Source organism: Leopardus geoffroyi, chromosome B1 (genome assembly GCF_018350155.1).
Source record: "Leopardus geoffroyi isolate Oge1 chromosome B1, O.geoffroyi_Oge1_pat1.0, whole genome shotgun sequence".
Classification (NCBI taxonomy): Eukaryota; Metazoa; Chordata; class Mammalia; order Carnivora; family Felidae; genus Leopardus; species Leopardus geoffroyi.
This window is the reverse complement of record NC_059327.1, coordinates 103773356-103800444: the sequence shown is the minus strand read 5'-3', so window position 1 is coordinate 103800444 and position 27089 is coordinate 103773356. Positions and strand designations below refer to the sequence as shown.

Genomic DNA, 27089 nt, shown 5'->3' with positions numbered 1-27089 from the left:
ACTTGAACTTTTAAGTTGAACGATATAGAGAATGATAGGGAGGGTGATTTGGTTGGGAGGGATTAGACATTTGAAAGCATGGAAAAAGGCAAGGCCAATTTTGGGTGTAGACTGAACATATCTTTGTGCTTCATAGTCATTGGGAAGAAGCAAGAGAAGAAAAACAGTGCTTACCAGAGGGAAAGGAAGAGGTAACCGTGGTGGGTTGGAGGAAGGACAGCTACACTGTTCACCAGGCATTCCACTGGCATTAATAAACAATTTTTCTAATAAACAATTCTTCAGAGCTCGAGAGCTCAATGTTCCACATGAAACCACATGGGCTTGGGGCCAAGATGTCTGGTAGGAGACTTTCTGAGAAAATCCCTCTGTCGGAACCAGAAGATGAAAGAGACGTGGATTTAAGTTAAACATCTCTTTAACAAATCATATCCTTTTAATTAAGCAATGTGTTATTTAATCTAGCAACTGGAGCAGTACTTTGCACACAGTGAATATATAGGAATTATACATCAGGAGGAAAACAGGAAAGAAGATAGGAAGGAAGGGAGAGAAAGAGGAGGAGATTGCAAAATAAATTAATACTATTTTATTACATGTATGCAGCAAAAATATAAAATTTTCTCCAACATCTTACTATATTAGTGAATAGACATAAAATTATGAGGAGTATCTTATTTACATTTTAAAACATGGGCTAAAGAACTAAACTGAGTAAAAAAATAGTACATACTTTTTCCCTTTCCAAAACTGTTTCATCTGTTGTGCAGGGAAGTATGAGTCTATATGCTATTAGACCCATTTTCCATGAGTCCCATACATCAAAGGATAATGTGCACAATTCGTTACATTTAAGGTACTAGTAAAAATCCTCAAAATGGCCTTCAAAGGATGATACATGGAGGCAAAATGTACATTCATCTGGGCTTTATAACATAACAAATATATGAAAGAACTGTTCCCATCACTAATGTGAAGCAGGCACTGGCTAACCAAAACACATTTGCAGATGCCCCCTGAAAATATTTAAACATAATTAGGTATAAGTTGTTTATTGTAGATGAAAATAGGGAGGTTTAAAAGTGAGTGTTGGAAGGGAAGGATCAGGATAAATGTTGGCTTCATACAGATCAAATTGTGAGAAACAATAGGCAGAAAAAAACTTAAATAATGAATGTTCAGGAAAATAAATGTTTCTTCTATCCCACTTGGGTTGTTCTATCTGCAGCCTTAATTTGCTTTGGGTGTATCTCTTGAGCCCGAGGATCTATTCATAGTGTTACATTTTTATTCTGGAATATTCTTGGAACATTTGTTTTTAAATCCATGCCCGAATAAGGTCCAGTTCTATTGATCTATAAACATAATGCAAATTCTACTATTCAGTAATTTGGGAAAAAAAAACCCACCTAATAATCAAAATATATTGAGAGTTTTTGTCTACTAATAGGTTTAAAATAAAGAACAAAACAAGCCTGAGTTTTAAAAAATGAGCAAAGACAGGGCTAAGAGATACACGTTCAATACTCATCTTGCAGATTACAGAATTATATCCAGAATCATCTCAATATGTTGACTCATGCCTTGCCCTCCTCACCAGAAACCAGGAGGAAGAATGTGATTTATCATGTATTAACAATTCAACCCAAACCCCGGATTATAAATATTTAAACTCTTGAGCTTCTTTTAAAACATAGCAATGGTCGATTTTTTCTTGTTTAAAGGAAATCCGTTTGAAAAGCAAAGATTGTTTACATGAGTGATGGCATTAAAAAACTAATAAAATACTTAGGCACAGTTACTGTGTATTCTCCATGTCATTTTAAAATAGTGCTATGTTCTTCATCTACATTAATAGTTATTATTCTTTACAGAATGAAAGACAAAGTCCTAAGCAGTGGAGTATATTTGGCAAGTAACCAGAAAATTTAACTGAAGTTCCAAACAGTGGGAAAACAACAACAACAACAAAAACACAAACACACAATTGTGAATGTAGTTTTTGTGAAAAGGATGGCATGAAAGAGATCAGCAAAGCAGAAAGGGTTCAGGAATGTTTAATCCCGAAGGGATAACATTTATCAAAGCAATTTGCAAGGGTGATTTCGTCACTTCTGCTTCTGTGAACAAAGGGTAACAAATGAGTTTGCAGCATTTACTACCAAATTTGAAGCAGTTTTTCAGCAACAGGGAAGTGATGTCATTACTGCTATAAGATTTTTTTTTCTTGTAGGCAAAAGGGCAAACCTGGCATTGATTTAAAATGTACTCCCAATAGGCATAGATTTTGAAAGGCATATAGTTTTATAAGAAACGAAATGCATGCCAGTTCTTTTAATAAAGAACAAACAAATCCTCTGCCTTTTATTTTTTATTCTACATGTAGCTGTATTATGTGGATATCAGAACTAAGAAAAATACATTTTATTAGCTTATAAATAAAAACATTTATCATTCGAAATGTGTTGAAATATTTTAATACTCATCATATTTTCATTTTCATATTAAAAGTTCAGTGGAACCAGAAAAATTGTGAGACTAAGACTGGAATGTTTGATAGTTTTTTTTCCCCCAGTGTCTGACATGTACTTACGAATGCTTGGTTTACAGTGGTTTAAACAAGGTAGAAATCTGTTTCTCTCTCTTCCAAAAGTCTGGATGCATAGTCCAGTACAGATGTGATAGCTCTCATAATCATCTGTGTTCTAACATGTTGCTTTGCCCGCCTTCCTCAACACCACCCTCTTTTCATGCAGTGTGCAGCATGGCTTCTATAGCTCCTGCCTCCACTCCTGCATTCTGCCAGCATACAGTGGAAGGAGCAGTAGAGAGCGTGTCTCCTTCCTTTAAGGACAAGATCTAAAAATTGGACACTTCACCTCCACTCAGGGTCCACTGGCAAAATTTTTGGGTCTCACTTAGCTGCAAGGAATTTTTGAAAGTATAGGCTTTATTCAGGATAGGTATACAGCTACTAGAATTGAGGGGTTTTGTTACCAGAGGAAGAAGGGGAAACATGTCATGGGGGATACCTTTCTCCCCCAAGACATCTTACTAATCTTTATAAACAAGAGCAATTAAGTTTTCATCAATGCACTGCAATTTTTCTATAATTTAAAATTAATTAAGACTGAAAGATGTTTGTAAAAACCTTTTATAAGGAATTTATATTAGTCTGCTCAGACTGCCATAACAAAATACCATAGACTAGGTGGCTTGAACAATAGAAATTTATTTTCTCGTAGTTCTGGACACTAGAAAGCAAAGATCAAGGTGCCAGCAGGATGTCTGGTGTCTGGTGAGACATGTCCCCTCAGAGAGTGAGACCAGCCACCTTCTCTCTCCTCACGTGGCCTTTCCTTGGTGCACGCGCAGAGGCACAGAAAGCAAGCTTCTCTGGTGTCTTTTCCTGTAAGGAGATTAGTCCTACTGAATCAGTGGCCCGTCCTTACGACTTCATTTAACCTTATTTCCATAAGGGCCCTATCTCCAAATACAGTCATATTGGGGGGTTAGAGTTTTAACATAAATTTGGAGGATACATAAACATTTAGTCCATAACAGAGTTTATTTTAAAAAGCCGTATATTTTTTCCCAAACTGGTTAAATGGCTTAGTCATTTTATCTCTTCTCTTGATGAAATGAAGGAATTGAACTAGACAATATCTAAAGTTGCTTTACGAACTGAAGATGTGTGATGGCATGAAGAATCTATATACTATTTATTTTGTTCTCATAATCATCTCATGTGTATTTTTAACACCAGAAATTTTATCCACTTTTCATGATTAATGTTAGTATTGCATATTACACAAAATAAATGTTTGGAAAAGTCCATTGGAATGATGTAATTTCAAAATATGGTTTGTCAACAATACTTCTGAGTACCTACAATTGTTTGCAGGGTGGGAGGAAAGAAACATGTGTAAATAACTTTTTCTTATGACTTCTACGTGTTTGAAAACTTCTTGTTTGGGAGGGGAGAAGAGCAGACAAGTCAAAAGAAGTTTTGCCAGGATCACGGAGTGCTGTCAAACATTCACCTCGTTGTTCACTTATGGTTTGATCCACATAACTGACTAAAGACAACTTATAGAATGAATTGGTTTTTTCATGGTAATGGAATAAATTCCTTAATAAGCTTATAGCCCTGGCATGTGTTATAGTATAAAAAATAGCTCTAAACTATTTTGGGATTGACCTTCCCTTTGGTAGGACTATGAGGAGAAAAGAATTAATATCATTAAGCTAACCTGAGGAAAAGTTGATAGCTCTTTGGCAGGTATGTTACACAGGAGAAAGATCTGTGGTTCTGGGATGCCAAGCCTTGGTTGTGAAGACTTGCTCCAACACTTAAATCTCTGGTCTGGCCGCAATCAAGTTCTGAACCTTGGTGAGTTATTAGCAAACACTGGGATAATCATGACCTCAGGATTAGTGGAGATCAATGTGTGAAAAGTAATGCACTTACAACCGTGATTCTGAGCAGCCACAGACACTGACTGCTGCTTCCCTTCTTTGTTGTTTGTTTGTTTTTCCCCCCTCACTGGTAAAGAAATATACACCCCCAAATTTTACCTAGTTACCAAATTTTATCAAGTTGAATTTTTTACAACTGTGTGGAATGAAAGAAGAATTAATAAACGATGAAGAATAAGACTATATTAACATGCCATGCTGTGGTTTCAGTTTGAAAGCATTGTAATGATGAGGAATTTTTAAGCAAAAACAAAAGAATTCCAGGGCAACAGATGAAACATGAGGTGGCATTAGCAGCATTCCAAATGGACTTCTAGGGTGTAATTGTTTCTGCTTCCTCTGAGCTGGGTGATTTACCAATGCTACTTAGCATTTCTGTGTTTGGTTTGGGAGATCAAAGCTCTTTACCAGCTCTAATCCTCATAACATTTAGGGTAAATATCACCTCTTTAAAAGCCCAACAATTCATTTGGTGTATACAAAAGCCTAGTAAGAAGTAACTCTAACATTTTAGGATTAAAACCATTATTTTCTATAGATTATTGAGAAAACAGTTTTTTGAATGTCCAAGTGCAAAAGCAGCATTTTAAAATATTTGACTCTTTTGCAAATAAGATTGCATCACCTCTATTTTTGCCTGTTGTGTCACAAAGGTATGGAGGGTTAAAGACATAGTTACATCACAAAGGTCTCTGTTTTTGTCCCAAACATATTGAAATTACAATATCAATATATATAATAGTGGAAGAAGATAGAAAAGCAGAAATAGAAAAATTTCTGAGTTTTAGATAAAGTATTTTCTGGTAGCTTATCAAAATCAATCATAAAATTAAATATTTTCACATTATTTAAATAAATTGCCTAAACCTCACAAGGCCTATAAATGCATTTTATTGCTCCAACAGGTAATTAACCATTGTTTTGTTTGTTAAGTAAAACCTGGAAGTAGAAGTAAATGAGAGAAGATTATGAATGTTGCAAATAGTAATTTACTACCCACATTCAACAGTTCTGTTACTTCCTATCAATGAATCCTGGAGGGGGAAGACTATGAGATGTCAAGAAAAGAACAGCTAAGAAAGGTATGATATATGAGGCGAATAGGATAGAAGGTTATATGTGAAGATAATTTTTTTCCTCGAAATAAATCAACAGTGATTATATTCTTATCTTCTAGCAACTCACAATGTAGCCGAGGGCAAAGGGCAAACATAACTAAAATATTATAAAACGAAATCGCATGGAAAGAGTACCCAATATCATTGCAGATCAAGAAAATTGTAATGCCCGAAGTTCCGAAACCTCCCACAAAAGTCCACCAGAGTCGTAAGTCAAAGCCAAGCGGCAAGGGTCGTTTATTGCAGGTTCGAACCTGGTCCTCTGCGCACTCGTCGCCGGTGACGCAAGAGGCCCCGATCAGGGTTGGTACAGCGTTTTTATAGGCAGAGACAAATAGCACAGGGGAGGTTTCAAATTATGAGGGGCCTGATTAGTCGATTTTAAAGTAAGGACATTTGTTGTTTTCTGATTGGGCGTCCTTTGTCTGTCCTTTGGCGGGAAGGCTTTGTCCGTTACTTGTGGGCGGGAGAGAAAAAGGGGAAGGGGGAAGGGGGAAGGGGGAAGGGGAGGAATGTGTTAAGCAAGCAAGATTACAGAAGCGAGAAACGCTGGTTAGTTTATGTACAATCACTCATTCCATTACATATCAGACTACATTTAGGAAGGTTTACAACCCATTCTACTACACAGCGGGTTACATTCAGGAAAGGTCTCACAATGCTCATAGCAAACAGCAAGCAAAACAGACTTCTCAGCAATTGTATTTCTTATCAAAGATCCATAATAAGCAGAAAAGAGAACCTAGCTTTAAACTAAGGTAGGGCTGTCATTTGGATTGTTCCTTTCAAAAATGTGAATTAAAAGTACAGTAACATACCACTTCATACCTACTAGAAAGGCTAAAAGTAAAACAAAACAAAACAAAACAAACCTGACAACATCCAATGTTAGCTGGGATGCACAACAAGTAGGACTCTCAGACAAAATTGGCATTAAGTGCTAAGAGAACTGGTTTTATTAAGTTATCATTTACTTGAATTAAGACATATACTGATGAGGGAGAATAAGGAAGACTGAGGGCAAAGTACAAGCTAACACTTCCCCGCCTTCCCCCCACCCCACCCCACCCCAGGTGGGATATGTGTGATATTCCTCAGGCACTCTTGGCTGCCCAAAAACAAAGGAAAGAAAACAAATGGTTAACAATAGAGATCACAGTCATTCAGGACATGAGTCTCCATCAGTATACAAATATCTTAGTAAATTATAAGAAAAAGGCAATCTTATCAATAACCTAATCTTCAGAAACCTGTAGACTCAGTTTCCTGGAGCCCCAACATCACCTTCTCCTCCTTAGTGATATGGGGAACAAAGGCAAGAAGAAAATGGCAGGTAAAATTAAATTTCCTTATAACCTGCAGCCCACTGGCAAATTCTTGAGGCAAATACATTTCCTTAGGAACTCCCTACTGTCATAATGTTAACGCTTTGCTAGAGAAAAAAACAACATTAGTTTGAAAATAGCTAGGCCTCCAGTAATCTGTGAGTCTTTAGTGTATGGAAATCCCTTTAAGAAACTTCCTCTTGACTTTACCTCCTCCAGCCCCATAGTGTATAACCAGTCTCTCTTCACAACCCCAGCATAGCTTTCTGCCCACGGGTCCTGTCCCTGTGCTTTAATAAAGTCACCTTTTTGCACCAAAGACGTCTTTAAGAATTCTTTCTTGGCCATCAGCTCCGAACCCACCATCAACCCACAAAAGTCATCATACACTACTTGTGTGTTTCTCTCTGGCCCAAAGTCCTGGTTTCCTATTTCCCTAATTTTATTAATGGAATAAAATCCTTAACTAAGACAACCTGATCTCATTCAAATATGTTTTATGGAATTTGGATGATGACATTTAAGTGTCTTTGATATACCTGGAAACTATTAAAATTTTCCACGAATCCAAATTGGGTACAATAACAACAACAACAACAACAACGTTTTATTAAAAGCTTTTGGAAGTAAAGTAAGTTCCATATACTTTCTGGCTAAGGTGAAAGAAATTTGTTAACTGTATATCTGGTAGTCACTCTGAGACCTGAGCATTCTCTATAGTCAGTATTCACCCTGAGGACACAAGATGTTGGGGTAACTGATGTGGGAAACAAAGGTAGTAGGAAATGGTGGATAAAATTAAATTTCCTTATAACTTGCAGCCCATTGACAAATACTTGAGGCAGACAGAGTAGAACATTTTTCCAGGAACTCCCTACTGTAATGTTAATGTTTTGCTAGAGGGAAAAACAACGTTAGCTTGACAATAGCTCGGCCTCCAGTATCCTGTGAGTCTTCTTTTGCATATGAAAATCCCATCAGACACCCCTGGACTTTACCTGCCCCAACTCTATAGTATATAACCAGTCTCTCCTCACTGTCCCAGGGTAGCTCTTCCTGCCCAAGCTTCCTGTCCCTGTGCTTTAATAAAATCACATTTTTTGCACTGAAGATGCCTTAAGAATCCTTTCTTGGTCCTCAGCTCTGAACCCCACCACCACTGCAAAATCTCATCAGTAGCTGTGTAAGAAGGCAGAACGTACTGGATGGAGATGCATTAAATGCACAAAAATGTTTTCCACATGCACCTATGAGGGTCTGATTCTACTTGAACTGTTATTTGAATGGTTAGATTCTCATTGAATCCAGTTATTTTTTTTATTTTATTATTATTTTTTTTTTGCAGCTAATAGCATCTGTTACCAATTAGTTTCATACAACGGTTTGCTTGACTGAAACAGAAACGTGAATCTTTTTGTTAATTTACTCTAAATTTAGAGACTGGATTTGCAATCTCCAGTCTATCCCTGTTAGAGCCAATCAGAGAAGAGCAATATGTATATCTAGTCTGCATTTTCCTGCTTAGTTATTAAAGTTACTCTTATATTGCCTTGGAAGCCATATGCAGTCACCTTCACCCAGGATTTCAAATTTTGAAAGGTCAAGAACTTAATGACTGGCACAACCAAAATCTTGTCTTTACTCCTTGTTAGCAATTTCCCTACCATCTCAAAGAACACGGCAATTATGCCACGCCATTGGAAAGATGCAATTTTGATTAGTCTCATCCCATTTTAAATGTTTCCTCTCATTGTTGCACTTATTATGCTAATCTAAAAGAGAAGCTATCAATATAACTATTCATGAATTCAAAAAATGCCCATGTTAAGGTGTTAAAACTTTAATATTGTATTGCAATATCGTGAAATTCTCTAAAATTAGCAGAGGAGATCATTATTAAACTCATTACTTCTTCAGTTTTGGAAACAAAGAACTGGGTATGTTCTTCTAACTGGAACAGCTCTTATTGGCCTGCATGATATTCCTTTCATGAGATTGTTTAAGATTGGACTATCAGAATAGTGCTGACATACTGATTCAGTTAGAAAAAGGATGAGTTTTGCCTCTGGGATACCAATAGTTCACCAACAAGATGCACTTTAGCCCAGCTTTAGCCCAGCTTTAGCCCAGTTGTGTTCTGAGTGCCTCTGATCTATAGCACCTGCTCTGAGGTGGGGGTGGCTGCAGATGTCCCTTTCCCTGTGTTTGCCCCCATCACTACCTTACCTCTGTAGGTTCCTTAGAAACTGCATCCTATGGCTTTCTCACTGTTACTCTGCAATGTCAGTGGGCCCTTTCCACCATGTTCTCTGTTGCCTCCCATGTGGTAATCTGTGGTCTCCTCTGTGTTTCTTAAACTATCCCAGATGAGGGGCAATCATTCTTTGCATGAATGAGACCCTTTTACTATCTCTGCCATGGGACTCTTACCTATCCTCCCATTGAGGGCCATGTGTCCAAGGCAGGGGTGAGGAAAACAATATGCAAATGTTGTCCTTGCCACATGGCCCCCCGGAAAAAGTTCACAACATGTTGGTTTGCTTTCTTCCAGGCCTGAAGGGGTGGCTCTCTCTGACGTGTCTCCTTCTATTAAAGGTGCCTTTGGGACACATGCATGGTTTAGTCAGATAAGCATCAGGCTCTGGTCATGATCTTGTAGTTTTGTGGGTTCAGGCCACAGTGCTCTGCACTGACAGCTTGGAGCCTGCTTGGGATTCTTTCTCTTTCTCCCTCTCTCTCTGCCCTGCCCATACTCATGCTGTCTCTGTCTCTCTCGAAATAAATACATGTAAAGTAAATAAATAAATAAATAAATAAATAAATAAATAAAAAGTGCCTTTGATTAAATTTGGCCTGCCCAGAATAATCTCCCTTTTGATTAACAGAAAGTCACTAATTCATGACTGATTGCACATTTCATTCATATAGTCCCTCAAACTCAAGAGGAGAGGATTATATAGGGTGTGTGTGCCAAAGCCATCTTAGAATCCTGCCTACCTGCCTGAATAGTCCTGTAAAATAGACTTTTAGTTTATTTGTTTTCTTTCTAAATAAACAAAGATATTATTTGCAAGTGAGGATTAATGTAACTTTCCCCATTTTACGCAGAACAAATATTAAATTACATTTTTCTGGACTTTAATGTGAATATTGTATTTCCTTTATGTTCTATGATTTATATGCTCACACATATGCATACAAAGATGTAAATGTATTCATCTATTCATATTTTGTTAAGAGCTTTCACTAAGAATGGATGTTGAAGACAGTCATTTCTGTGTTAAAAGATTGTTTATTGTGGTATTTAAAAGCATTATCTCTGGAGTCAAACTTGCTTGTGTTTTAACACTGGCTCTGTTGCTAGTTGGGAGCAAATCACTCTTCCTCTCCATGGCTCTGTTCACTTGCAAATGAGGAGTATCTTAGTACCTGTGCTAATGAGTTACTGTGAAAATTAAATACATTAACACATATGTATGCTTATGATGAGTGCCCAGGCCAAGTTTTATATTATTAGTAATTCCATACTAATATGCTAAATTATCTTTTTTTTTTTAATGTTTTTTATTTTTGAGAGACAGAGAGAAACAGAGCAGAGGCAGGAGAAGAGCAGAGAGAGAAGGAGACACAGAATCCAAAGCAGATTCCAGGATCTGAGCTGCCAGCACAGAGCCTGATGCAAGGCTCAAATTCATGAGCTCATGACCTGAGCCGAAGTTGGTTGCTTAACCTATGAGCCACCCAGGTGCCCCTGAATTATCTTAATAGATCTGTTAACAGAAATTCCCTTCTGTTACAATCATGAATTTTCCAAACAATTAATTGCAAAAAATTTCCTTTACATCCTATAATTCCAGGAAATATATTTTTGTAATTCAAATGGCTTGTTCAGTGATATAGATAAGTAAACTTTCAATATCTTGAATAGCTTGAACCAAACACTCAGGAATAAAATAATTTGATTTTTAATGTTCAAAATAATATAATTCCTTAAAAGACAAATTATGAGGTAACTGGTTGGGGTAAAATTTTCTCTGAATAGATTATTTTTTTTAATTTATTTCTCCTGAGAGAGAGAGAGAGAGAGAGAGAGTTCATGTGCGTGAGTGGGGAGGAACAGGGAGAGAGGGAGAAAAAGAATCCAGCCGGTGTGTGACACAAACTCATGAACCATGAAATCATGACCTGAGCCAAGATCGAGAGTCAGATGCCTAACTGACTGAGCCACCAGGTGCCCTTCTGAATAGATGATTATATTCACTTTCTGGAGAAAATTTTCTTTGGATATACACTTATAAACTATATTTAAATTCATTAGGTAAACAGGAAGAACTACTCTGCAAAGAAAAATTTACTAAAACGAGTACATCAGGAATCAATCTGCCTGCTTTATATTGAAATTGACAAATGTTTAGCTTCTAAGTGCTTATATATCTATGGGACTGCTAATAAAGCAGTGCTCAGAGAGGCATCTTTACATGATATTTATATCCATGACCTATGTAAATATATAAGAATTTGCCAAGGTGATATTGGAAAATATTCAACAACTGTTATGGCTCAGGACTGACCAATTAGAATGGGCATGGCTTACAAACCACTCGTGTGACCTCCCTGTTGTATATAGGCTCAACTTTTGTCATCATCTAACAAAATCAACAGATGAGAAGAGTTAATATTTTCTGAACATTTTCTATGTGCCAAGCACTCTTCTGATACCTTTATTTGTATTAATTGCTTTAACTTTCACCCAAGCCCTGGGATGTAGGCACTATTATTTTCCTCACTGTAGAGCTAAAGAAACAAGCACAGAGAGGTCAAAAAACTCACCCAAGGACACACAGCTTGTAAGTGGTGGAACCAGGCTCCAATCTCACAACCAATATGCTCAACACCCTCTCCCTCAATGCTTGATCCCATTCCTGCCCTACCATCCTGACTTGGGATTTTCTAACTGGTAGAAATAAAGAGGAAGAAAAAAATATCTTGTGGATCCTTAGTATGTAGAATATGTAGAACTTAGTTTTGGTCCAAAGTTCTTAATACTGAGCCTGAAACAAATATCTTAGTGATGGATTCCTAACAATGTCATCCTCATGATTTTAAAAAGCCATTTTTAATTTCTCTTTTTGAAATATATTTAAGTCTTATGTTAAAAATTATACTGAACTTGTATTCTTTTAACTTAGAATTGCCATCTGTGTATATATCATCATCCATCAAGTGGCCCTCAGATTCTGAAAATTTCAAAAACACCAATATAAATTAAGAATACATTCTCCTATTGTATGATTAATGAGTATTAATTTTTCCCAGTGGTTATAACGGAATGGACTGGAATTATGAACCAGTCACTTACAATGTGGTTTTAAGTGATATTCACTTACCAGATGTGAGATTTATTTACAGTTCATTTTAACAATTTATTATTTCTAATACTTCCTTACCTCTTTCAGAAAAAAAATAACATTAGGATATCTATTACTACAAACCTATGAATTTTACTCAAATCTAAGTAAGCATTGATTTCTTAAAAGAACGATTTGTATTCTTAGGATTATGGAAGCCCAATTCTCTATTATACTGAGAAGATAAACAACTAAAATTCCAGAAACCAAATGGGGCAATTATGGCTCAGAATTCACGAACATTAAAATATGAACACCATCATGTAGATGGTGCTTTTAGGTATCCATGTGTTCAAATCATTCCAAGTGATAATGACTCAGGAACTATAAATAAAAGTATGTGTCATTGATGCTTTTTTGTCAGTTTTTCAATACTTGGGCCCAGTCATTATTTCTAGGCAAGGTAGCACTGGATTTCAGATGCTGAGGGTAGGAAAACTGGAAATTCGAGAGCTGGTTGCCTCACAACCTGCATTGCTTCCTCATACTGGGGTGGTAACACAAGGCAGGCAAGGGGTGCTACACTCTGATCACAAACACACTGGCACCCTGCTGGGGAAAATATATGTGCGGGAAGATCCGTTTGAAAGTTATGCCATTTTTCTTTTAAAGTGTAGATTCCTGTGTGACAAATAATAAAGTCAAATAAAGATTTAACATTGCAGTCAAAGCAGTGAAATATTCTGAAAATATCTTCTGACCCGTGATTCTTGTTCACTGAAATGGTTGTCGTGGAATTAGAGCCTTTGAAGCAGTGTGGTCATAAACAACACATACTCTTTCTGTCTCATCATTCTTGGGATATGGTCATAACACTTTGATACTTTTTCTAGAAAAATATTTTCTTTTCCTAATTCTGTCCCTTAGGCATGATTTCCCTCATGTTTGCAGAAATGATTTCTTCTAAAAAAGAAATCTAATTAAACCATTTATCACCTTTTCTTTTTCCAAAGGGGTAGAGTAACAAATTAGCCTTAAAGTCTACTGTGCAGTTGATAGATGGGAAATAAAGATGTGAAGTCATTTATTTTAGCTGCAAACTTGGGAATAAAACACTTGTAGGGCAACAGGCCAAGGGCCTTTCAGAAATGATAGCTTACAGGGTGTGTGAGTCCTGGCATAGAAACGTCCACCCATCTGTCCAAATGGGACAGAATGCTCTGTCATTCATTCTAATTCCAACCATTAACCAAGAACTGGGGAAATCTCACACTTTGTATTATAGCATAAAGCATAGTTTTGATAGGTTTAGAAAGATAAAGTTAATATTGCATATAATATAAATTTCATATCAGAAAATGAAACTCATTGGCCTAAAAGTATAGTGACAGTAAGCTAAGAAAAAATATCTATAATACAAAACAATGTAAATTAATTACTATTAATTTCAGTTGATAGTTACAAAATCAAAAATAGTGCTATGGATTGTAATGCATCTGATGGGTTCTATGGTCATTTTACGAATAAAGGTAAATTCTTGGGATGGCTGATTAAAGAACACAGAAATATAGCTGGCTCCATAATTTATTCTTCTTCTAGAATATAATCCTTATTATTCAAAGCACATACACAGAAAGGCTTATTCTTTTGCCAAGCACATAACTTTTATATAATTGTTCAATCAACATTAAAATTCAGAAAACCCCCTTTTCTTTTTATTTTGGAGTTTAGTTTAGAAATTGTCTTTTTTTAATGGAGAAAAAAATCTTTTTCATTCTTTGGAAAAAAAATATATGAAAAATATACTGAATGCAAGCCTGGTTGTCTTTCCCAGAGACAGATAAACCAAAAATACTTGAAAAGTCAAATAAAATTATAATACATGTTTAAAAGCATGATTATTTGCCAAGGGAGTGGTTGAAAATTATGCTAAGATTTCAGAAGAGGAAACCATTACTGAAGGTGACCATGGTTAAAAGAAGTCAGACAAGGGAAGAAAATGACCTAGGCTTTGAAGGAGGAATACGAGTCGTATGCATAGGGTAGGCAGAGGAGACTAGATCTGATGAGCAATGTGGTGCAAAGAATCATTGTTTCAGTTGTGGTCATCCAGTGGCTTAGCACAAGAGAAGTTTATTCCTGCTCATGCAATAGTGCGAAGCTGGTATTTTGGGAGGTTTTGTACTCTGTGACTATTCAGAGAATAGGAGACCTTTCATTTTATGGTTCTGGTGTCCTTCAGGATTCCATCATCTTTTAAATGTGGTAGAAGGGAAAAAACACCTACAAAAAAAGAATACGCTCTTCTTAAAAGCCTTGATATGGACCTGACACACACAACTTCTCTACTCATACTGCACAAATGAAATCCAGTCACTTAGCCACCTCTTAGTGCCCAGGAAATGTAATTTTTGGCTGGGCACCCACTTTTTAGCGACAGAAAAGTAGTGCACATGTGTGCATATAAGCAAGTAAGTGTTGGTGTTCTGTTGGTCTTTGTTTTTGGTTCTCTTTTCATTTCACTCTAAATGGTCTTTCCTGAGGAATTTCATCCACAAACAGAAATGATTTTTATATTTTCTCTTTAGCTTAGAATTTTCTGGAGATCAAGATCCTGTTTGTTAAACCTCTCTTTCCACTTGGGTATCTTTCAGATATCTAAAATACAATTTGTGGAAATGTGAATCATCAATTTTCTTTTCAAAGTTTATTCATAGGCCATAGTTTCCATCGTGAAGAATGGCTATGCTGTCATATTAGTTGCTCAAGGCCAAAACCTGGAACATATATTTGACTCCTCTCACTCACTCACCCATTTTTTTTTTTTTTTACCATTGGTCACATCCTTCCCCCTCATCACTATTCCTTCCTTTCCATTCTTCCCCACCCTCCCTTGCCCTGGGATTTCTGCAAGAATATCCTGACTGGCCTCCTTGATGTCATTCTAGATGCTTTTCAATTTATCCATCATCATTTTTGTCAGGGTGATATATTCAAAAGGCATGTATGTTCTTATTCATCTCCTGTTAAATCTCATAGGATAAAATCTAAACATGTAGCTTGGCATGCCAAGTTCAGCCCCTGGTTTTTTTTTTTTTTTTTTTTAGCCTCTTATCCCATTATTTTCCAATGTGTTCACCTAGCTGAGCAATTACAAACTTTGCATGTTTCCATATATTCTTTCCTCTTTATGTAAAAGAAATTCTTCTTTCTCCTGCTTTCTGTTGCTTCTTCCACCTGTCAGTGTGTACTTCCCTCCTAACCAGCTCAAAAATTACTTCTTCTGAGAGAGTCGTGTGTACTCCATGTCCAGGTAGGATGTGGCACCTCCTGAATTTTCTAGTTCTAGAACTCCCATCACTGTGTCACAATGACTTACTTGTCTGTCTTCGGTGGTTCTGAACCCATTATAATTTCCAGAGAAGTTTTAAGAAGTACTAACGAGCAGCCTTCATTTCATACCAGAGAAAGAATCTGGAGAGGTAGAATGTTTTAAAAGCTTTGCCAGTGATTCTAATGGGCAGCCAAGGTTGAAAACGGCTGCTGAAAGGAACTAATTGTAGGGCACTGCTATAGTGTATTAGCTATTGAAGGAATTAAGAGAAAGAAAGAGAAAAAAAAGCAGGGGGAGGAATGAAGAAAGGGAGGAAGAACACTTCTTAGAATTGTATTATGGGAGAAATGAAGAATAATGGAAATAAGTATTTGCTAGATACCTACTTAGTGCCAGGTATTGCATTGTATGATTTAAATATACATGGATTTTCGTTGAGCTAAATACTTTGAAGTTTGTCTCAGTTTCTCTTAAATGTTTCTTGGAAGCCCTTAAATATTACATGGGAGTAGTGATTATAATATTACCAATACTAATCCGTGATGGTGTGCTAAATGAACTCAAACAGTGTGAATAGAGTGAGATCAGTAAAAAGTTAATAGCTTAATATTAGTATTAATTGAATCCAAATTATATCATAGTTTACTTTTGATCAGTAAATGAGTCTATTTTTCCCCACTGTACATTTTGCCAAAACCTTTTTTAACATGAATTTCCATGCGTGACTTTATGTCACTTCAGTAATGTGCAGTAGTATACACATCTATGTTTGTCTCTAAGTTTGTTAGTAACTTTGCCAATTACACAGATGGGGTGATGTCATTATTGCCCATGTGAGCCTATGAGTCCTGCAGGTGGAGTAGGTTGAGTGGTAGGAAAGCAAGAAGAAACAATATGAAAGAAAATACTTGAAAGGGACAATAAAGAAGTAAAAGCAAAAGAAAATAAATTTGTTTTTAATTTTTGAATCTCAAATTTTAGTAAAGTCTATTCTAATTTCAATAAAGTCTATGATATTTAAATATTTATAAAAAATTCCAGAAACATGACTGACATTTAATATTCATTGAGTTGCTGGTTCAAATCTTAAATTTTTTTAATGTTTATTTATTTTTGAGAGAGAGAGAGAGCATGAACAGGGGAGGGGCAGAGAGAGAGACGCACACAGAATCCGAAGCAGGCTCCAGGCTCCAGCTGTCAGCACAGAGCCTGACGCAGGGCTCAAACCCATGACTGTGAGATCATGACCTGAGCCAAAGTCGGACGCTCAACCCACTGAGCCACCCAGGCACCCCAAGTCTTTTCTACTGTTTCAGGTTGATTAAAGGTCAAAAAGATCAATATTCATATGTTCAAATACAAAACTAGAAGCCCTGTGTCCAGCAAATTATGAAAACCTAAGTAGGTAAAAAAGAAAGCAGACTAGGTTGATATTGAGGGGAGAGGGTTATTGAACCTTAGCTGTGGCTTAGTGTTCATTTCCGACTCTGTAACTGATAACAATAATAAAAAATAAAACACTCTGCTTTATTGTTGAGCCACTAGAGTAACCAATGCTGAAAGCTATCCTGCCCTAGAACTCTCCAGATAACAAATAAGACAGTCATGACTTTCCTATTTGTTTAGTTCACACCAAGCTGTGTTTTTTGACACTTGCTACCCAATTGTGCTTGCATATCCTGAACTGATACCACAAGCTCCTTTTTATTAGAAACCTCATGGTGGCATTAATGTTCTCAATAGTTATACCTAATTGTAAAACAGCACCACTTTGCACATAATGAAGTAAATCCTTGTCATTCAAATATCCATAATTATTTATATGCCTAGAATGTAATCAAGACACAGCAATTTTATTAAAAAGTAAATTAATTTGGAAGCTATCTTATGTTATATATTTCCCTATGTCATTTTTCAAAGTACAGGTAGAGATATTCTTGCTTTTCTTATGGTTGATTCAGTAAATGAAATAAAAATATCAAACAAAAGAGAGATGAAATGTCAGGTTGTGCTGGAAATAGAGGATTATGCTAAATAAATAAGAAATATGACATGTTTAATATCCAAACTATTTGTTTACCAAGGACAGACAAATATATATATTTGTGTGTGTATTACATTTCTCAACTCAGAACCATATTATTTGCCTCAGTATGTGATTATCAGTGCTTGCTTGTAACAATATCCCAAAAATGGTACAGACGTTGAGTAATAAATAAATTTGTATGTTGGATGGATTTCGGAAAATCAGAGTTTCTGTTGACTTCTGGCTAAGCACATTTCTTTCTAATATTATTCCCAATGACTGTGTTGTTCAAAGTCACATTCCTCATTTCCTATGGCTTGCTGAACTCACACATTATGTAATTCACTCCGCTGTATATTTATACAACATACCTAGATATGGGAATATCCTTGAATTAATTTCCCCTGTTTCTCAAATGATATGACATTTGGGGAAAATGTATCTGCATCTGTCATCAGCACTCTCATTAAGCAAAAATTGTCGAAAATAAATATAAAATTTCAGTTTGTAGATACTTTAAGTTACATCTATCAGATAACCCAAAAATAAGAAAAGATGATGTTAGCATTTTTTCATTGTTAACTAAGATATTTTTCATGTGAGATAGAAGAAAGATTAGTTATGTAAAAAAAAAAAAAAGAGAGAGGCATAGAGATTTGACCATTTCTTCTCTCTCCATCCTCTACCTATTCCTTCTGCTCCACATTCTGCTATACTTGCGGGACTTGTACTGGTTAACTTGTCTACATTTTTTTGTCACGTAAATGTAATGAACTTGTATCACAACATACGAGATTAAACCCAAAATACATCAGATTCTTCCTTAGGCTAATACTAATGTTTCAACCTATTTATTTTTATTTTTTTGGCACTCATGAAAATAGCTATCTGAAGTCTAATTTGGGGGAAAGTCAGAGATTGAAAGACAATTTGAGGACGTAGTATTAGGTCCCTCCCTCAAAGGTAACCTGAGGTTGCCTCTGCTTTTCTTTTTATCTTGATGACTTTGCAACTTATCACTGTGCCTCAATAAATAATATAATAAACTTTTATTTCATAAGTTGAATAGTTCTGACTGTAGGGTTTTCCCCTGCGTAGAAGGCTGCTTCTATAGATCTTTCCTTTGTTCACTGCTTTTCATTATCCACAGCTTAGAAAGTCCTGGAAAATCTCAAATAGCAACCCTTGCATCAGTCAGTTGTACTCCATTACTCTTCTTTATTTTCTTCATGGTAATAAGTACTACCTGTGTCATATCGTCTCACATGATAAGAACGCGAGCTCCATCGGAGCACGTTCATTGTCCATCTCTGTCACAGTTAAACCTGTGCATCTGTGATTTCAGGGCTTATGTTCCTTCAAGATTCGGTCAGTCCAGACCACCTGGGGCTGGCTCTAGCACAATGACAAATTCATGTAAAATAGAAAAAGCTATCTTCTTTTGGTGAATTTGGCACAAAGTAACCTCCTCTTAGTGATATGACCCTACATACAAAGCTCAACAATTAGAATGAGCTGTTGTATGGACTCAAAACATGTGTGATTCCTATGGGCAGCCTCATATTAGAACACCCCACTGGTTGAGTAATCTGTACTATCTCATAAGTGGTGGTGCTGATCCTACCTCCACTGTAGTACACACCATCACCAAGAGTTTGTGGATAGTAGCAGATTACATCCAAACTTAAGGAAGGGAGTCAGTTCTGGTGGCAAGACATAGGCTCCTCTAACTTCTCCCTTATCCTCCACCTATCCTCTGAAAATAACAAGGATTATGTCTTACAGTTATGGCAAAGGATTGTGTCTTACTCACATCTGTTTCTCCATTGCCTATCATAACATTCAAAATTGTTCAAGAAATTCCTGGCTTCACTGACTTTGTATGAACTTGAAAAATTTCATAATCTCGTAATGTTTCAGGTACTTATTTGTAAAATAGGATAAAGTTTGTAAATAACTCCTAGGAATTTATTGAGGATTAAATGGGCTAACCCACACACACACAAAATTTTTTGAATCGTTTTTGGTAAGTAGCAAGCTTTAAAAAAATCAACTATTAGTAGTAGTAGTAGTGAATACTAAAATTATGTGAATTTGTATGCTAACCATCAGTTTCATGCTTCAATTCATTTTATTTTTGTAGTATTTGGTCTCTGGTGTTTCACCTGAAACCCAAAGGAGAGGAATGAAAAATAAGAAGTCTTCTTTGAGTGAATGAACTACATAGCTTTCAGTGTCATACTTGTCCAAAAGGTTGAATTATGGCATAATCAACAAACATGTTCCATGTTCTTTCAGTCTTTCATTTTCCCATTTTCAGTTTCTTCTCCCTCCCTCTTTCTCCTCTCTTGCTCTATTTATACAGATTTCAAGAAATAATGTAATATATGGGAACCTGGAATTCAAATGACCTAATGTAGCATTTTTGAGTCCATCAGTGTTTATTAACAACAATACATCAATATCCCTTGCCCATTAAAAATACAAAAACTGTAGACTGTGTGGGGTTACTTCTCTCCCACATCCCATAATTAAGCAGGAGACTTGTTTTTGCAGGATGGATATAATTTCTCATCAAAACCCACTGTTATCAAGTCTCAAATGTGGAAAATGTTTCAACTATTTTTTTCCTTAGATTATAATTATTTCTTTACTGTTGCTAAGGTAGAGAATGATTTTCCTTGAGTATATCTCCCATGCTTTTTGGTTCTGTTGTTTACCCATTGTTGCCGCATTTTCTTTTTCAGTTTCACCTTCCTGGGAAGCTTGCTTAGATTCATGGTACTGGATGCTACTCTTTGATTCAACAACTTTTAGGGAGCACAATCTATGTGTCTAATTCAGTTGGTGCAAGATCATCTCCATGGTCTTCCAATGTTTTTAATTATTACACAAATTTTTGTGTGTGCAGTCAATCAGGCCATGGAGGAGAGAAAATAACAACACCAGAGTCACAGAAATGCAGGACTAGAAAGAGATTTTAATAGTTAAGACTTCCACTTTCAGGCAACACCACGATTACTGCCAGAGAAATGAGACTCTTGTTTTCAAACTTTCAGCAAAGTGATTCCAAAGCTTCTTGTTAACCTACTGTGATGTTTTATTCAGAAAAAGTAGATGGAATGAGGATTTTCCACAGTATGTTTGTAAGCTCCATTTAAATTTAATAATATAGATATTTCTGAAGATCAGTACTTAAAACATTAAGAATTCTTCAAAGATGAGCGTATTTATAATGAAACAGTTTTTAAAACACATGACGATTGTAATTTCCAACTTCAGAAAAGGTACGTTCTCTAGTCTTCCAACCTTTCCTTTGCCTTGGGTTCTTCTTCAGAAGTGCCAGTGAAAATAGTTTTATTTTCCTTTGATCATTCTTAAGAGCGTTTTCACTTTTTTGGTGTTTCTTGAATTGTGGTGTATGCACAGCTGTCTCAGCATGAACTTGGATGTCTGTCAAAGTGTCTGTTCATGGGCCCTATACCTCACAGCTACTGAATCAGAAATATTGGTGCCGTTGGATTCTCCTCCTTAGGAAATTTAATTCTTCGTTATGTTCTGATATGCATGATTCTTCAATTACTTGATTATGTGTCTAGTACACAGATCATTCATTAAATGGAATTATTTCCCCCCAAAATTGTAAGTTCTTTCTGAAGGCTAGGGCACAACTCTATTATTCTTTGTGTGCTAGGAATATCATAATTTAGGAGAGATTCAGGATATTGAATTTAAATTTCTTCACATCTTTATTACTTCTTTATATCACCTATTCCTTAATTCCACCTAGGTTCTTTTTTAACCCACTCCTAACTTAGTAGAATGTATTCGATGTGATGCCATACATATCCATGTTTTAAAATCTGACTGGATTTCACTTCCTTTCTCTCCTGTCTACTTGTCCTACTGATCCTATGGTACTTGTCTCATTTGCATTATTTCTTCCTTAGCTCTTCTCACTGCTTTTCTATTTCCTATGTCTTTATACCCAATGGTAGCTAATCAGATAAATGTTAAGAGAAATATCAAGTACTAGATAAAGTGGATGCTTCAATATGGTATTATCATCTATCGCTGGATTCTTTTCTCATATGTGAAATTGTGCCTCAATTACTAGCACTTGTCTCAACATGCTTCCATATAAAATAGTAATAGTAATATAGGCATACCTTAGAGATATTGCAGGTTTAGTTCCTAACCAATGTAATCAAGTGAATATTGCAACAAAGCAAATACAGTATTGTAATAAAGTGAGCCAAATAAATTTTTTGGTTTCCCAGTGCATATAGAAGTTATGTTGACACTATACTGTAGTCTATTAAGTATGCAATAGCACTATGTCTAAAAAAAAACAAAATCAAAAACAATGTAGATGCCTTAATTTAAAAGTACTTTATTGCTAAAAAATGCTAACCATGATCTAAAAAAAAAAAATGCTAAACATGATCTAAACTTGCAGTGAGTCATAATCACCTATCACAGCTCACCATAACAAATATAATAATAATGATAAAGTTTGAGAAGTGAGAATTACCAAAATGTGGCACAGAGACACAGGGAGCAAATGCTGCTAGAAAATTCGTGCCACTGGACTTGCTTGATGCAGGGTTGCTGCAAACTTTCAATCTGTAAACAAAACAAAACAAAACACAATTACAGTAAAGTGCAATAAAACAATAATAGTGTCATTTTTACTCTCTTTAGTGTCAGGTAGTTAAAGGGAATCGTTTGTTCATGTATGCTAACATATTTTATAAAAAAAATTAAAGAAAGTTGTGTGTGTGTGTGTGTGTGTGTATGTGCATAGAGATACTAGCTATTTACCATATTTTGAATTTTGTGTCTTCTTTCACTTTAAAAAACTTTTTTAATGTTTATTTATTTTTGAGAGAGAGAGAGAGAGAGAGAGAGACAGAGAATGAGTGGGGGAGGGGCAGAGAGAGAGGGAGACAGAATCCTAAGCAGGCTCCAGGCTCCAAACTGTCAGCACAGAGCCTGACTTGGGGCTCACACCCATGAATTGGGAAATCATGAGTCAGTCGGACACTTAAGGTACTGAGCCACCCAGGCGCCCCTTTTCTTTCACCTTTTTATTTTATTTTATTTTATTTTTTTAATTTTTTTTTAACGTTTATTTTATTTTTGGGACAGAGAGAGACAAAGCATGAACGGGGGAGGGGCAGAGAGAGAGGGAGACACAGAATCAGAAACAGGCTCCAGGCTCTGAGTCATCAGCCCAGAGCCCGACGCGGGGCTCGAACTCACGGACCGCGAGATCGTGACCTGGCTGAAGTCGGACGCTTAACCGACTGCGCCACCCAGGCGCCCCATCTTTCACCTTTTTAATCTAGATGATGCTAAACTTTTCATTTTATTCCATCACAGATTGAGGGGATTTTCCCCACCAATTTAGGCAGAAATCTCAGAAGAATAGGAAACTAAAATCCATTTAACAAAAGAATTGTGGGGAAAAGAGGAGAGGGAGGAAGGGGACATGGAGGTGAGGAAGAGGTTATGCTCCGGATTATTCTGCACGAGTATAGATATTGATTTAACCCAAGCAGGATTATGTAATGGGAAATAAACATCAGTGATTCACAATTCCTTGTTACAGCCAGATGCAGGCCTATGGAAACCATAAGAATTTTTCTACCACATAAAATGTAGTTTCTATTTAGTCTCAAAATATTTTCCTATTTGTAGCTCTTTAGATATTTAAGAAAAAAATAATCACTAATGCCAAATTCTAAGGAAAAATATTACCTTTGGAGACCAAATTCTTTAAGTTGATGTATAATAGCCAGCACTTTTATTATTAATTAATAAAGGAGTTTGTTAGGTATAGTGAAAAAATTAAATCATGAACATTGGATATCTTAAGAAGTTTTCTTTTTGAGAAAACTGATAACCAATGGTTTACAATGAACCTTTACTAGAGGAAGACATTGACTAATAGGACAGCATGGAGCACAAAAAAATGGAGTAAGAGAGAATTTCACGTTTCAATAATACTGAATATTGAATATGGTGGACAGGAATATGGTTCTCAGAGGAGTATATTCTGTTATGTGCCAGAACCCTTTGCTTAAATGTAATACCCATTAAGCAACTGGTTTGTCATGAGTACACAATACATGCTTTTTGAATGAGTGATTAAGTGAGAATGATTTATTAAATAATTATGACATATCCATATTTTGCCATTTAAAACAATATGGAGAATATTTAGTCACAACAATATCTTCACATATATTTAAAACAGGTTATAAAATTGCAGAGTATAGTCACATTTTTCTGTAATGATAACATATTTTATTCTTTTTTTATTATTTTTTTTAAATTTTTTTTAACATTTATTTATTTTTAAGACAGAGACAGAGCATGAACAGGGGAGGGGCAGAGAGAGAGGGAGACACAGAATCTGAAACAGGCTCCAGGCTCTGAGCTGGCAGCACAGAGCCTGACGCGGGGCTCGAACTCACGGACTGTGAGATCATGACCTGAGCCAAAGTCGGACGCTTAACCGACCAAGCCACCCAGGCGCCCCAATGATAACATATTTTAAATTTAGGTTATATATAGAACTTTAAAAACAATACACATTGAGAAATATATTTCCTTTAATTTTTCAATATTTTAAGCAATTCAGTAAAAATCCTTGGCGATAGCCTAGAACATTGCCTAGTTATGTACTAGGATAATTGCTAGATCAAAAGGTTTCTTTCTTTCTTTCTTTCTTTCTTTCTTTCTTTCTTTCTTCTTTCTTTCTTTCTTTCTTTCTTTTTCTTTCCTTCTTTCTTTCTTTGTTTTGTTTTGTTTTATTTTGTTTCGGCTTAGGTTTTTCATACATACCCATAAGTTTACTTCATGAAAGATTAAACTGATTAAAATTCTAAGTGTATTGAAGCCCAGTGTTGCCAACATAGAACTGTATAAAGTCTTTCAGGTATAGATAAAAGCTGTTTAATGTAAGAACAGGATGGTTTCTGTTTTGTCGCAAATAGTAACACTTGTACTTCTGCCATTTGGTTGGTTTTAACCCATATATTTCACTCATGTTCTCAGTAAGTTTTAATGTCTTTGGTCTTAGCTGAATACTCAAGCCTCTCATCTTCTACATGTGGTATGAAACACTTTTGCACATACACAGTTCAATTGAAAATCACCAGACAACTCTTGACTCATTCACACCACCCTCTCCATATATATTTTGATTTGGCATTTAGGAACTGATAATTTGGAGCATGTGTTCTCTTAGTCTCAACAAGATCATTTTCATAATTTTTTTTAAATGTAAGGCCAGTTTGAGTACTCATCTCAGAGGACCTCACTATTAACACTTCATTCTGTTTATCACCTCACCTTAAAAATATCTGCCCCCTCAACTAACTAATTGATTATTCTGGCAATATTTTCTTGTGTAGAAACAATGTTGCCTCTCTACTTCTCAAAGAGGAAAGGAACTAGCATTTATTAAGAATTTTTTTTTGGTAAAGAATGTAACACTTTACACCTGATTTCATTTAGCATTTTCAACAGTTATGTATGTAGGTCTCATTAATTTATATTTATAGATGATAAGATTGAAGCTTAATTATTTTAAGCAACGTTATCCCCCAAGTCTGAAAGTTCATGTTCTTTTTTGTTTAATTCTTTTCTTGTTAATACTGTTTTCTTTTCCCCATTCCTTTTTAGTTTCAGAAGTGATCAATATTCAGGAACTCCATTATGAGTTTCAAGCTGAGGCTTTGGGGCATGCAGGATAGCAGCGTGATATTCCAAACGGTTCAGTTTGGCTACAATGCAGGTTGCTTTGGAAAGAATGGAATATGTGGACATCGATTCATAGTGAAAGTACATGATTCACATTCAGAAAGCAAATAGGCAAAACATGATGAAAGATTAGATACGGGAGGTTAGGAAGAGTGAGGTATCAAGGATAATGACTGGGATTTTGGTTTACAGAATTAAATGGATACTAAATCGATGACTCAGATATGGAATATAGGACAAAGTCTATCATTAAGTAACTGACTATACAGAAAAGTCTGAAGCTCAGGGGATAGAATGGGACTGGAAATGTACTTGTGTGGGAGGGTTAAATATAGAGAAGGTGATTGAAGTTCTGGGATCTGATCAGATGACCCAAGGACCAGATATAAAGAGACACCTAAAAAGAATCTTGGACTGACTTTTAATTGAGTCAGGACATCCAACATTTAATTGAGTAGAGGAGACTAAGCAGCAAAGACACTGGAGAAAGAGATGAGAAAAACCAAAGGAGAAAAGTATTTCAACTGGGAATAATACAGACTATATAGAAAGGTGAAAAAATGATGACAGAAAATGAATGTTGAATTTATTGCCATGTATGTCCCTGTTGACTTTGTTGAATAGCACACCGGGAGTGATAAAGATGAAAGTCCCACTGTATTGTCAAGACATGAGTGAGGGCTGAGAAAATATGTAGTGTACAGAGAAAATGAATAGAAGAAACTTTATTGGGGACAGAAGAGAGAAAAGGCAGTATCTGGAAAGGTAGATATGTTCTTGACTATTTATATATTTACTTTAGATAAAGATATTTGAATAAGTTAATATTTATGTAACAATCCAGTTGGAAAGAAGCAAATTAATGTCGAGGAAAGAAAGGAAAATTGACAATTCAAGGACCCCAGCTGGGAAGACTTCAAGGTAAAGGGTGGCATTGACTTTAGCAATTTTTTCACACATTTATATATTATAGCTGACTTTATAGTCTTACCCCCTTATTGTGGCTATATTACTTTTAAATCTACAATAATATTAAGATTGGATACTTAATAAAATAGAAAAACTTACAGAAAAATTTTAGAACTTTCCATCCATTTTCTTTTCACTTGGGGATTTCGTTGTTATCTTAAAAGCAAAATAGTTCAGTAACCAGAAACCTTTCTTTTTCTTTATTTTCCTTTGCCAACCGCAGTGGAACTCAAATTTAGTTGTGCGCAAAAATTACTAAATAAGATTGTGTATGTGCTCTCACATCCTCCACAACACTGGATATTATCATACTTGTTTTTTTCATTTTTGTCAACTTAATGGACACTTCCTCATTTTCATATTAGTTAATCTATGCTCTTCCTACTTCAACACAGAGAATTTAGAGTGGGGGAGGCCTTATAATGCTCATTTTATTACTAAAACGTTATTAACATGCCCATAATTTGCTCATGTTGAATTAGCATGATTTTGAAGAAAAGTTCTATCCTTGGCCAAAGTAACCCTATATTTGATCTCTTTAGCAAGTACCTACTCCAGAGAAACAAAATGTATTAAAAAATGATCCCTTTCATTGGAAGAACTCACAAATTTGCTTTTAAAGTCTACATATTTTATCAAGACCTTTGATAAACTTGACTATCCATTAGTCAAGTTTCATTCCCTATTACCATTTTATATTCCTAAGCCTAGTGATAA

The 27089-nt window shown here is 35.8% G+C and overlaps 1 protein-coding gene across 1 annotated transcript in view; it reads left to right on the top strand.

Annotated features, from left to right (window-relative positions):
• The window catches only part of LOC123596411, a 183808-nt gene extending 158412 nt beyond the window's left edge, over nucleotides 1–25396 (top strand). Inside the window, 1 exon segment of the mRNA XM_045474933.1 lies at nucleotides 25326–25396. Within this exon segment, the coding sequence (XP_045330889.1) occupies nucleotides 25326–25396 (71 nt within the window).
• Nucleotides 25397–27089: the final 1693 nt, after the last annotated feature.